A 12845-nucleotide genomic window follows, 5' to 3' on the forward strand; every position below is an offset into this window, starting at 1 on the left:
AAAGGTACAAAATAAAATATAATCAAAGTAAGTCAGCCATTAACCATTTTTTCCTTTTCCTTTTCCTTTGCCTTTCTGGTTTTGACTTCTCTGTTGATCTCTTTGACGTCTTGCATCGCCTTTTTCGTGTTTTGATTTGCTACTAGGGCGTTTGTTCTTTGTGTGACCACCTTTTGGTTTGGACTTACTGGCACCCCTAGCTGCTTTTGCCGCGGCTTTTGCCGCTGCTGCCAAAGCCCTCCCAACAGCTGCTGCAAAGGCATCAGATCCAAGAATCAGACTGTATGAATTCCTAGATACCTGAAAGTTGATATTAAGCGTTTGAAGTATGTTATCCAATTCCAATTATGTCATGTGAATAAAATATTGTGCACGTGGTCAGTTCGGCACAGCTTACTTAGGCACAGTATTATTTAGGTCCAGTATCAATTAGGCACTATGTCGATTTAGGCACAATATTATTTGGCACGATGTCATTTAAGCCACAACATCAAATAATCACATATCAAATTATGGCCCAGTAATTAAGGCACACTATTTTGTAGTGTGTGTTCAAATGAATACTTGCCCAATTAAATTTATCCCAAAAATCACTGTGCCTAAATGTCACGTGCCTTATGGACCACATGTTTATAATCGGTGTGACTAAAGTACCGTGTCTAACACTGACTTGTGATTTGTGCCTAATTAATTTGACAGGGAACCACTCTAAATGGGTACAGATAATCCCAGAAAGATCATTGATCAGCTGGTAACAGAAGCCTCAAAAATATTCTCATTTTTCGACGAAATTTACTTTCAACAAAACCCAAACATACCTGACAGCCAGGAGAAGCTCCTAGATTGTGAACAAAATGGCTGACATCACCAATAACAGAGATAACTACCAAAGCTACAAACATTGACTGATAAAACTTCATCTTGGTCAGGTAATATTTGAAGGAGTTATTCCAATATCTGAAAAAAGTAATTATCTCTTCTATAGTCTCTTCAATTACAAAGCCTGCACATAACAAATTATGTTATCATATATATTATCATCAAGTATTATCAGCCATAATCAAGTTGGAGGCTTCTCGGAAAGTTGAGAAGGCTGGAGAATTACCTATCAATTCACCCAAAAACTTTCTTGCTTTGCGAGTTATTTAGGCGTTGAAAACATTCTGTCGATTTAAATTATTGAAAAGTAAACTTTCGTTTAAGTGTGCTTACGTCGGAACGTTGCGTTTTTCAACTTAAAAAAGTTCGATGTAAGCCACGCCTCTTGGCGGTCACCTATGTTCGTGATCTGATTCTTGTAACTATGTCGGTTATTTGATTTTAAGGCTCTTTCCCTTCACCCAATCTACGAATTCGCGTCTATTACTTCATTTGGCGTTTGCATCTTTCATTATATTGCCCACAGGCAATAATTTACAACTATAAACGTTATTTTCTGAGACAAATCCCGTATGTTTGATAACAATAGAATTTTATTCAAATTCCCAACTTCATCATATCCTATTATAATGGTGGAAAGGCAGAATCTTATTCAGTAGACTTTATCTCATGTCGACTCCAACAGACAATGAGATGCTTTGTAAATGGAAATTGTGTCCAATTTAAATTGTGATAATTTGTTCAAACTTTAGACAACAAGGTCCATTCAAGAAACTTACCTTAGATTCCAAATCCAATCGACGTGATTTTCTTCAGCTTCTTACGCAAAGGTCTTTTTATACACGAAATCACGTGACGTTGGCTCATTTAAATATTTTGATATTCATTCAAAGATACTTTAAAAAAAGGCCTAGTCAAATTACATGATAACTTGATCACGTCATTATGCAAACATTTTTATGTGTCAAAATGCCCTTCTGTCAAAGTGATAAAGGAATATAAAATAAAAACAATAAAACCCTCGACTAAGAATTACAGTGGTGCATGCCTTTTTGACAATATATTCGGCATCTCTTTGCAGTTTCAGAACGTTTGCAGAATTTTCAAAAAAATCATAAGAAAAAGCCTACACACACCTGTTTTTAACTCAGTTGATTCTTTTTGATCTTTGACCTTTGATCTTAAATTTCGTCTGCGTAATGACTTAGAGCACTTGTAGAGAATGCTTATGATAAAATGCACAATATAGTTGACCGGAGAAAAAAAGAAAAAAAAAGGTTGCTTCTTCACTGAGAAAACCAATATTTCTGGAGCTCAATTAAAGAACTCTTTAAGTTCCAAATATTTAAAATATTTCACAGCATCAAGGTTTTACCAACTTAATTGGATTGTACGCCAGCGAATACATCAGAGCCCTCGTCAGAAATAATGTTAACATTATGGCTGATTATTTACAGACTTTATCTGATTGACTGTATTCACCATCAGAGTGCAATTTAAATCACTGCATTTACAATCTTCTGTAATACAAGAAATGTGGTTGTTGAAGTCAAGGTATGAGGCTATGATTGGCTGTATTAGCGTACAAATAATGAAATCGCTACTTTCCGTAATACAAAGAATGTGGCTATTGAAGTCAAGGTATAATTGTGAAGATGACCTTACTCTATAGACAATAAGTATAGGATGATGATAGTGATATATCAGTTTTAATACTTCCCAGTAAATTGCCTAGTTTCGTTTTATACTGTTATTAAGTATTTTTATTCAAAATATGTCACTGTGTTATGGGTTATGGTGTCCTGCAGTGGCGTCTCCACGACCTCCTCACCTGGTTTTCCCTAGAAACTCCATTGTGTCCCTGACCGAGGTGCAACATGTTTGGATGATATTGGATAAGGTGTCACGTAAAAAGAGTCTTAGGCTGTACCATTGTAGTTACGTAATGTTACGAAAGCACAGACACAGGCTTAACCACTAGTGAGAGAGTATTGTTTGTGCTGTTGGATTGAATAATATAATTATATTTTCATTGAAATGAAATTCCAATAGGAACATTAATATCTATGGAAATTGTAATAAATATTTTTTTCTGTTAAAAATGCTACTGTAAGTTAGAAGATAAAATGCATATTTAGTGCACGTTTAAATACAAAGGTCATAATTTACAAACCTGGCTATAGCACGATAATGATTAAAAGATCGATTGATACGATATCATGAATGGTGAATACGGAAAAGTATTAAATTTAACAAAGGAGGGGTAATCTACCACGGACTAAGATATCATTAAGATTTTTATTTCGGGTATATAGGCGATCACTAAATCTTTCGTAAAAACAGTAGGGAATTGGGTGAGAAGGGGTGGAGAAGGGGTGAAATGGGAACAATTTATTTAGGGGGCAAAGTGGAGAGGGCCGATATTGGAAGACAGTTGCTGTCAATAAAAAGTATTTTCAAAGTCGACTGGAACCGATCTGATAGAATGCTGTAAATCACTGTTGATCTGATCTGACTTTAAAGGGACAACTGTTGGAAATAAGCAAAGAAATTCCGAGATATTATTTCATGCGATTTTCATACATTTCTAGTACTTCTGAAGACTATTTACTCAACTCAACCTCCCAAACTGGCGCATCTTAAGAGTATTTCAACTCTCAACCTATAAATGAATATAGTAATAGATATTAATTATTTTGTTATAGGATACAGGAGTTCATTTCTCATTTGTTCAGAAACAGTGTTTACTGGAGAACGAATAATATTTTGTAATAAGATCCTGGTCATTAGCTGGAAATTTCTCATACTGCGTCTCACCTTTAAACACTGTCATGTTCATAACCTTAACAACTTGAAAAACTAAAATTAAGACCTATTTTAACATAAAATAAACATTAAATTGTATTTACGACGAGTGATGGGCATCACCGTTAATTTTGATTTTTAGTATCACCTGACACTGTGACCCTTGACCTTTGGCTGCACTTGCAGTTTTAAATGGCCGACGAGAGTTCAGTTTGGCTTTAAGAAACTGGAACCGCATATGTGAGATAAATGATGAAGGGGGATTATGATGGTATGACTGTATTACAAACGTATTTATCTTTCCGAATTTATCTAGGTTTGGCGGATTTGACGTATCTGAATAAGTTTAAAACCTCCGGCTCTACATCTGCCGACAACTTTCAAAATAGCTAAACTGGAGGCTAGAATAGAGGCAGATGTTTAGGTCAAGGAACTATGGTATAGTGTTAAACGATCAGAAAAACACTACATAACTATACCAGCCAATAAAACTTAGTATTAAATGACGGACACAATTTTATGGTATAATACTCCTTAGTTTTATTACACACTACGTTTCAACAATCTACATTGTTGTCTTCAGGTGATCTCTACCCCTAAATGTTGCTAAAGGATTAAACTAAATGTAAGGCTTGTACTTATGACGTTTTTGGTTCCTAGTTCCAGAAATGAAATACATCAATATTATTCATTTGAAATGGTTTATACGATAGAAACTTAGTAATATGAAATCTGATAAAGTTGTCTTATAGAATTAAAGTAACCATACACATCGGACGGGAAATTGAAACAGCATGAATGCTCAATATTTCCTGATATCAGTGCCGATGCCGATAATTCGGAATAAACTGCGAGTATTTCTGACGAGTATTTAGTACTAACCAATGTAATGCTGGCTCTACATCCTTGTGAATTATTTTTGCTGAGATGTCAGGTAAGATCCGCCTTCAAAATTTTATTTTAAAGGTTATTAGGGCCTACGTTTATCGGTCGATTACGCAAAAACAATAAATACTGGAAACTTCTTATATCTACATCCTATTTTTAACAATCTTTTAAACAATGCTGGTAAATATACGGATGGTGATAATTTGGTATAATAGGACTGTGGTAGCCTCTTCTCTCACCAGTATCCAGTCTAATCTCGATAGAAGAAAACTACATAGTAAAGTTTCTGCAGTAAACTTTTGGTGAGTTGATATTACTTTACTAATATTAAAAACAGCCTCAGGTCTCTCTCTATATAGTGTTCCGATATATATGTATAGTAACATTTCGCACCACACAAACTGTATATTATAGATCAACAGAGTCTTAATTGTAAATGCACATTTTATGTAGCAGGATCAATCCCGGCATAGGTTGCACTGGTGTCTCTTTGTCAATGATGTAGGTCGGAGGGCCTGGCATGGAAAAACACCTAGTTGTTCGGATGGGACAATACACGTTAATGGTCGGAGTTGAGCAACAATAGGATATTGCTACTGTCCTGGCAAAATTCCCTCATTGCACACTACACGGCGTTACCCATCTTCATGAGCTCATTAGAAAAAAAAGTAAAAACGTAAGACACACGTTAATTTCTGTTTTAGTTAGTGTACCACGCCACATATTATAATAAGCATTGACCAGTGTCTAACACCCACATAATATTTGACTCAGCTAGTAAAGTTCAGTTTTTGTATTCTTTGTTCAGTGAAATATATGAATTATCTTCTATTTCTAGATTATCAAATCATCAAGATGAAGCTGTATCAGTCAATGTTTGTAGCCTTGGTTGTCATCTCTGTTATTGGTGATGTCAGCCATTTTGTTCATAATTTGGGCGCTTCTCCCGGAAGTGAGGTAAGCATATTATTATCATAGGGCCTACTCCCCATCTTCACCATTTTCACAATGTCAAGTTATTTCAAACTTCGCTGCATTCCGCGATACAAGAAATAAGGCTATTGCGGTAAAGGTATCTTTACACTTTTTTTTCATAAGGTATTACATAGTGTACGGTCTACACAGGCCACAGAACAAGCCTTTTTCGATTTCGATCTCAGTTATTTGATTTTGGCATAACGAAGTAATGTTGACTGACTTTAAAAAAAAAAGTCCCAATTATGGTCTAATTAGTCTTATGAATTCAATTTTTGATTTCAGCTTTCAAGAAATTCATTTAGTTTGATTTCTGGATCGGACGCCATTATTGGTGCTCTAGCACGAGCTATTGGTAGAGCTGTAGCCAGACGAGCCGCCGCAGGTCACAGAAAAAATAGACGACCAAGCAATCGCGAAAGACACCAGAACGGCGACGCCAGACGTCAACGTGATCAGAACAGAAGTGACGGACAAAAGGGAGGCAAAGGTGGAAAGAGAGGAAGGAGGGGTTAAAGCGTGGAAACTGCTTGCTATTTTACGCGGACATTTTTGTCAATATTTCAGACACACAAAAGTGAGCAAAGAAAATATAAAAAATTTTAGCATTGTACGACGAAATTTCTACTTTAGTCAATTAGCCTATTCAACTTTCTGTAAAGTTTTATTAAATTTGCAACGATAAAAATACTCGCCAAAAACTGTCCAATTTTAGCCTACTGTGATATTACACATTTTATTACATAATATTTGTATTTCAAATTATATTTGCCAAAAGTTTGTTTGTTCATAATAAAATATTTTTTGTAAATACTATTTTCATGTTTGTATTATCTTGTTGGAATCAACTATGTGGCTTCACTGGCTTGCAGCTTTGACAGACTCTTTTCTTAACCAAACTCTATGTCCTTCTTAGGCCCCTACTTTGTTTATGTTTCTGGATTAGAAAAGTTCGTTGGAGTCACGCTCTGTGAGGCAATCGAACTTGCTTCCCTTGATTGACTCTCTAGTCGAAAGAGATAGATTTGCTTGATTACATCAGATGTAAAGTTTGCTTTCCTAATGTTTACATAGCCTAATATTGTCTCTCTGTAATCTATTCTTGACGATATGTGCTAATAAATCTTAAATCCTACTCTTCATCGAGCATAACATGGCGCTGCGACAGTTCTACATGCCATCGTCGTCCAAAAGACAGTAAATTTTGTAATATGAACAGCTGCCCTTATTGTTATACAGTGGTGTAACCTATTTTCGTGGATATAAGGATTCAACACCGAATTTCGTCAAAGTTAAAAAAACGAAAAAAAAATTTTATGTCTTAGATGTTTCCTCAGATATTCTACAAAATAATAGAAATTGGTTTATTTCGATTTTCTTAATGAATCCTTCACTTTGACCCATATTTTATGAGCAACCAACTCGGGAACTGCGGCAGAATGCGTCACCTATTTTCGTGTACAATGTTTGATCTATAAATAAGTCTAGAAAAACACGTTGTATGGATACCGGGTGGTGTAATTAACTTCTCTTAGTATTTATATTTAATATGAATTCATTATAACCAGTGACAATTCCTTCAAAGAACCACGATTTAAAAAAAAATAGTGACTGACAAAATATGATACGTAGCATGATTTATTGCTAAAAGTCACTGAAACAACATAGGAATATGGTCCACTTTGTGTTCCATAAAAATTTTCTGCTGACACGGAATCCGCTAGTTGATCACGTGACTTCATTCGTTGGATTATATTCTAGCAGACGACACTTGGAATTCCGATTACCGCTCGGGATTATAATGAAATTCGGCCGATAAAAAATTGTGACGTTTGGTAATAAGTGAAATCCGCCATTTTGTATTTGTCAAAGTATACATTAATACATTTTACCTTGCTTGAAACTACTGGATTCATTCTACTAGCTGACATTGTACAGAAAACCCATTTTTATTAAAATAAACTACTGCGGAGGTCGCGCAAGGTCGCTCACGTAAATAATTAATCATTTCCGAAAATCCACGAATAATAGGTTTCCACGAAATTAGGTTACTTGACTGTAATAAGATAATATGTGGTTAATTTACCATTCGTGAAAGTTAAAATTTCAAACATCAGAGCCAGTAAATGTCAATGGGAGCCGCTGTGGGTTAGACGCTTGGTCGTCTTCCTGAAGGTCCAGCAGGTGGAGATGATACCTTCCTTTTTTTCAACCAGCTCTCTCATCGTCAGTGATGCAGGTCTGAGGGACTGACACGAAAAACAAAATTCCGTCTTTCGGGTGGAACAATAAAACGAGGCCCCGTGTGCTACAAACTTTGCACATTTAAGTTCCCTTGACCGTGTGCTACAGACTGTGCACATTTAAGATCCCTTGACAGTTGAAAATCGAAAAAGAGTAGACTAATGCTGCTGTCCTATAGCGGTTTGGATCAATTAAATCAGAATTTTTATTTAGATTTTTCAACCCACCCATAAATAGCAGGAATAGCCTACGAGATTTTTTGGGTTCCTCTAACTGCGTCTGGGTTTTGCTTATCTTGATTTTAAAGGAATAGGTGGGCCATTTTTTTTTACCTTAGTTTCAGAAACAGTGTTCACTCCTTCCAATCCATGTGTGTCCAGCATTATCCGCGTTTGGACGTTAGAAAGACGAGTTGTCTTTTTAACTTCCTCTCTCATATATAGAAAAGACATAGGCCTATATCGAAATAGTAATTGAAACTCTTAGTTTGAGGTATTTTTAAAGGAATTGTGCGATTGTCGTACATTTCCGGCACTTCTGAAGACTATTATATATTCGAGACCAAAATCAACCCCCAAATATGGCCCATCTGTTCCTTTAATTTCTACTAACGAAATGAGAACATAATATAACTTAACAGGCAAGGTAACATACGCCCACAGGCAGCTATATGAAAAGTGAATTTGAATTCATTAATATCTCATCACTGTTTTTTAGTTTCAAAAGCCTAACTAAAACCACAAAAAATCAAAATTATTCAGTGAGCTACGCTAGCGCTCTGCAATATTCAGCTTTACGGAAGCTGTCGTGGATTGCCGCTTATCGCTACACGTCAGCGAGAAGCTTAAGATGGAATGTCGGACCAGTTAAATTTGATAGCAGGCCGCCCATACTATAACTAAAAAAAAAGGTTTCCTTCAGTTTCTGTAAATTGATACTGCTGTGCTTAAAATTCTATCTGAAAACTGACCTAGCAGCGTTACACCAATGCTTCTCAACTAGGGTCTAAGTGCACCCGGAAGTTGGTTGTAGTGGTTAACTCAAGTCAAGAACAGATCTGATGAGTTGTTGTAAATCACCAATCGATCTGATCCCACCTTAAAGCGAATATAAAGAGGTTTTCTAAAATTTTAAACTGTATCGGGGAATCAGACATCATCAATTTGCAACATTCAAATTATCAGCTAGACTTGATCACTAATTGCGAAATGTGCTTCATCACATAAGGTCTCGCATTTAGAGACGTCATAAAACACTGAGTTTTATTGCAAGGTTATTTAGGAGCAGGATTAGACAGTAATTAGTTCCGTTAAAAGAGTCACGAGATTATGGTCATTTGTTCAAAAACAGTGTTTACTGGAGAACGAATAATATTTTGTAATAAGATCCTGGTCTTTTCCTGGAAATTTCTCATACTGCGTCTCACCTTTACACACTGTCATGTTTCTTATCTAAATATCTCGACATCTCATTTGTTCATGTCAACCACATAGTCGTATAGTGATAAATAGACAGATAAAAATGATGTAATATCGTCCCGTTACAATAGTCCAGGATAACCAGCCCATTTTTAACTATATGTTGTTTTAACTATGGAAACCCTTTGCACTAAGATTACCTATCTGTGGTGTTTCTATGAATTCTTGGAAAGGGGGGCCGTGTAGGGGCCATGTAGAGAATTACCAAATTCATACAATTTTTCCCTGTGTAATACAATTTCAAAAAAAGTGGGGCGGGGCAAAAGCGGGCAAGCCTCAAGTTTGTATTCCCCATAACTCTCACGTAGAAACACCCCTGAAATCAATCGGTATAGGCTACCTGCATCAGTCGATAGAACTCTGATCAAAACTTCCAACATTTCCATTTGCTGTATGACTCTAGTCTGTAGTTCCAGAAATAAAAACAATTAAAATGGTTTTTACTATATTGACGTAATCTCGTTATTTTTTTTCTCAGAATTACAGTAACCACAGACGTCGAATGAGAAATAGAAACAGAGCAACTAAACTCTAACAAATTCCGATACAAATATATATGCTGATTGGGCCGTTAATAAAAACACAAACCATTAAAGGAATAAAGCTCTTTGGGTGGACATGAAATTTTAAGTCTCAAACTTGGTCAATAAGAGTTTCTATTTATCAGTTGGACTTGATGATAGAACTTTTGTCCATTTTTTTTGTCATCCTAAGAGGTGGTATACCTTATGCTTGACACATAAACACAAGCGCATAAATCTGCATTTACTGGATTGAGTTTAGAATGATGCCAATAAATTGCTCGTATATTTCTGATAATCATTATCATGTTGGCTCTACATCCTTGTATAAAGTGATTATTTTCTAACTAATGTATTAAAATGAGGTCAACTGGTCAACCAAATAGCGAATTATTTTGCTGAGATATCAGATAAGATCCGTCTTTCAAATTTAAATTGCGCGAAAAGGTTATATAATACAGGATATACGTTTATCGGTCGATTACGCTAAAACAAACAAGAATGGGAACTTCTCAAATCTACATCCTATTTTAAACAATTTTTAAAACAATGCTGGTAAATATACGGATGGTGATAATTTGGTATAAAAGGACTGTGGTAGCCTCTTCTCTCATCAGTATCCAGTCTAATCTCGATAGAAGAAAACTACATAGTAAAGTTTCTGCAGTAAACTTTTGGTGAGTTGATATCTTTGATTATGACAATCTTTAATCTTTAATGACAAGGGTGAAAATTAGGCCAAAGGCCTCTTTACAATTTTTCCCGGTAAAATTATAACATGAAAATTATAAAAAAATACCAAAACAAATGAAAGAAATACTAATAATATGGACATAATACTCAGTTAACAATACATGTATAATAAAAAAAAAATCATTATTTATAGAAATTTTAAAATAGTACCTAAAACATATTCTGACTCGGAGTTCCAGGTGAAAAAAACAATGAAATTAAAAAAATAAAAAATTATATTTAGATACTATAAAAGTTATGATTTTTTTAAAAACCAATATCTGGTGCTTGTGTGAAAATATTTTTTCTATATTCCTACCGTTATAGGTCAAATTGTTAGGTTGTGAGCCAATAGTAAGCTAAAATTAAAAATGCTCGGCACAACCTTTACTATGTGTGGGCTGATATATATAATAGAAACATTTCTAACCCTCCCCCTTTAGTAGGCCTAATGTCCAGTCTTTTTTTGTACACCAAAGTATGTAGCTCATCTTTTATTTGCAGATTATCAAATCATCAAGATGAAGCTGTATCAGTCAATGTTTGTAGCTTTGGTTGTCATCTCTGTTATTGGTGATGTCAGCCATTTTGTTCACAATATGGCCGCTTCTCCCGGAAGTGAGGTAAGCATATTATTATCGCCTCCCTTCATTTAATAAACATTTCTTATAATTGTTAACAATATTGAACGCGACCTCTGTTAGCCAAGATATCTGGGACTGATCAGACCCAATGTAGGGTAGGCCTAGGCTACAGTTATAACGTGCATAAGGAAGTAATTTAGATTTTATCTACTAAAGCCCAGATGTTCGAAATCAGTCTAAAATGATTCCAATGTTTCTATTTTGCAGCTTTCAAGAAATTCATTTAGTTTGATTTCTGGATCGGACGCCATTATTGGTGCTCTAGCACGAGCTATTGGTAGAGCTGTAGCCAGACGAGCCGCCGCAGGTCACAGAAAAAATAGACGACCAAGCAACCGCGGAAAACACGAGAAAGGTGATTCCAGACGTCAGCGTGATCAGAACAGAAGTGACGGACAAAAGGGAGGCAAAGGCGGAAAAGGAGGAAACAAAGGTTAAATTAAGAAAAAAAACTGACTAGTCTTACTGCCTTTTTGAAATTTTACGAATAGAGATTTGTCGATATTTTAGACAAACAAAAAACTTTTAGCTTTTTATATCGCAAACTGATGTATACATTTTCACAACCTTATGTTTTAAATTTTCAACGATTGAAATACTCGTATTATAACATGAAACTGTCCAATTTTACTGTGATATTACACATGTAATTACATAATATTGTCGATATTTTGTATTTAAATTATTTTTGCCATAAGTTTGTTTGTTCATAATAAAATAATTGTGTAAATTTAACAGTTTTAATTTCATTTGCGAGTGGTTTCCCTGGCTTAATTGTGACTGGGAGCAGACTCCCTTGCAAACGAAACTACGCGCCCTTCTTACATAGAAATGCTGAATAAACGAACGTGGTTGGTCGACATTAAAATCACTCGATTTTTTTTTTTAGAAATGTCATAAACATTTCAACTAACCTTTCAAATCACATGTACATGTATTTTTTACTGCATGTATACCGAGTTAAAGAAAAACCTATGTGAAGGTTTAAATCACAAAATAGCCGTGAATATTAAACATGTCGGAGAGAAAGTCAGAAAAAACGATCAATTTTCGATTTCTTTTTATAAGCCGGGACTCATCTTTCAGTTCACATAAATATAGTGGTGTTTGAAGGCCAACTACCATGTGGCTGGTTCAACCACGGGCCCCCACCCCTAAGGGGAACCATACCCCAAGAAAAATGTAGTAGAGCATATTATGTTAAAATTTCCCGGGGAAGGGGCTCCCACTTGATGAAGTCTTTTAGTCGATGCTATCATTCTTTTGGTACAATCTGTTTAAAAGATGCTACTTAAGTTAAACTTTGTTCATGTCAGAACGTCACATCGTCATGTTTTTGACTTTAAAAAGAAGTTCTTTTGAGTCACGCCTCTTACATAGCGGTCAACAAAGTTCTTAATATAATCGGCTACCCGATGGCAGGCATTATTTACCAGAAGTTTGTCTAAATTGTCACTTGATTACATGAATCTCGTAATTCAAATAACAGAGGCTGGTCGACATAACGGAATTCACCATTCATTACCGAGACAGATTTAGCTTTCCGGAAACTGCCGAGCATTGCAGAGCATTGCCGAATGGAATGCCTTTATACAATATAAGGATTCATCGAATCATTTCAAGAAAATGGCATAGTGCAAAAATCTCAAGACAAGGGCAAGGGTCAAGCTTTCTGAATG

At 35.5% G+C, this 12845-nt stretch overlaps 3 protein-coding genes across 3 annotated transcripts; 2 read left to right on the forward strand and 1 right to left on the reverse strand.

The window, feature by feature from the left end:
• Positions 1 to 39: 39 nt before the first annotated feature.
• LOTGIDRAFT_160522 (hypothetical protein) lies at positions 40 to 920 on the reverse strand (the record flags this gene model as incomplete). Its single annotated transcript, XM_009055647.1, has 2 exons — positions 40 to 300; positions 819 to 920. The coding sequence occupies 2 exons, from the start codon at positions 918 to 920 to the stop codon at positions 40 to 42; spliced, it is 363 nt and encodes a 120-aa protein (XP_009053895.1).
• Positions 921 to 4611: 3691 nt separating this feature from the next.
• On the forward strand, positions 4612 to 6363 carry LOTGIDRAFT_232069 (hypothetical protein; the record flags this gene model as incomplete). Its single annotated transcript, XM_009055648.1, has 3 exons — positions 4612 to 4618; positions 5411 to 5529; positions 5833 to 6363. 3 exons carry the CDS (start codon positions 4612 to 4614, stop codon positions 6061 to 6063), a joined length of 357 nt encoding a protein of 118 aa, XP_009053896.1. The 3' UTR covers positions 6064 to 6363.
• A 3579-nt stretch (positions 6364 to 9942) lies between these two features.
• Positions 9943 to 11901, forward strand: LOTGIDRAFT_232070 (hypothetical protein). Its single transcript, XM_009055649.1, has 3 exons — positions 9943 to 10467; positions 11009 to 11145; positions 11374 to 11901. The coding sequence occupies exons 2-3, from the start codon at positions 11044 to 11046 to the stop codon at positions 11602 to 11604; spliced, it is 333 nt and encodes a 110-aa protein (XP_009053897.1). The 5' UTR covers positions 9943 to 10467; positions 11009 to 11043; the 3' UTR covers positions 11605 to 11901.
• Positions 11902 to 12845: the final 944 nt, after the last annotated feature.

Source organism: Lottia gigantea (genome assembly GCF_000327385.1).
Source record: "Lottia gigantea unplaced genomic scaffold LOTGIsca_25, whole genome shotgun sequence".
Classification (NCBI taxonomy): Eukaryota; Metazoa; Mollusca; class Gastropoda; family Lottiidae; genus Lottia; species Lottia gigantea.

Excerpts from the sequence above, each read along its gene's own strand:
- LOTGIDRAFT_232070 (XM_009055649.1), top strand. The coding sequence starts at position 11,044 with ATGAAGCTGTATCAGTCAATGTTTGTAGCTTTGGTTGTCATCTCTGTT. Across the intron at positions 11,146-11,373 it reads CCGCTTCTCCCGGAAGTGAG|CTTTCAAGAAATTCATTTAG; the intron begins GTAAGCATATTA and ends TCTATTTTGCAG.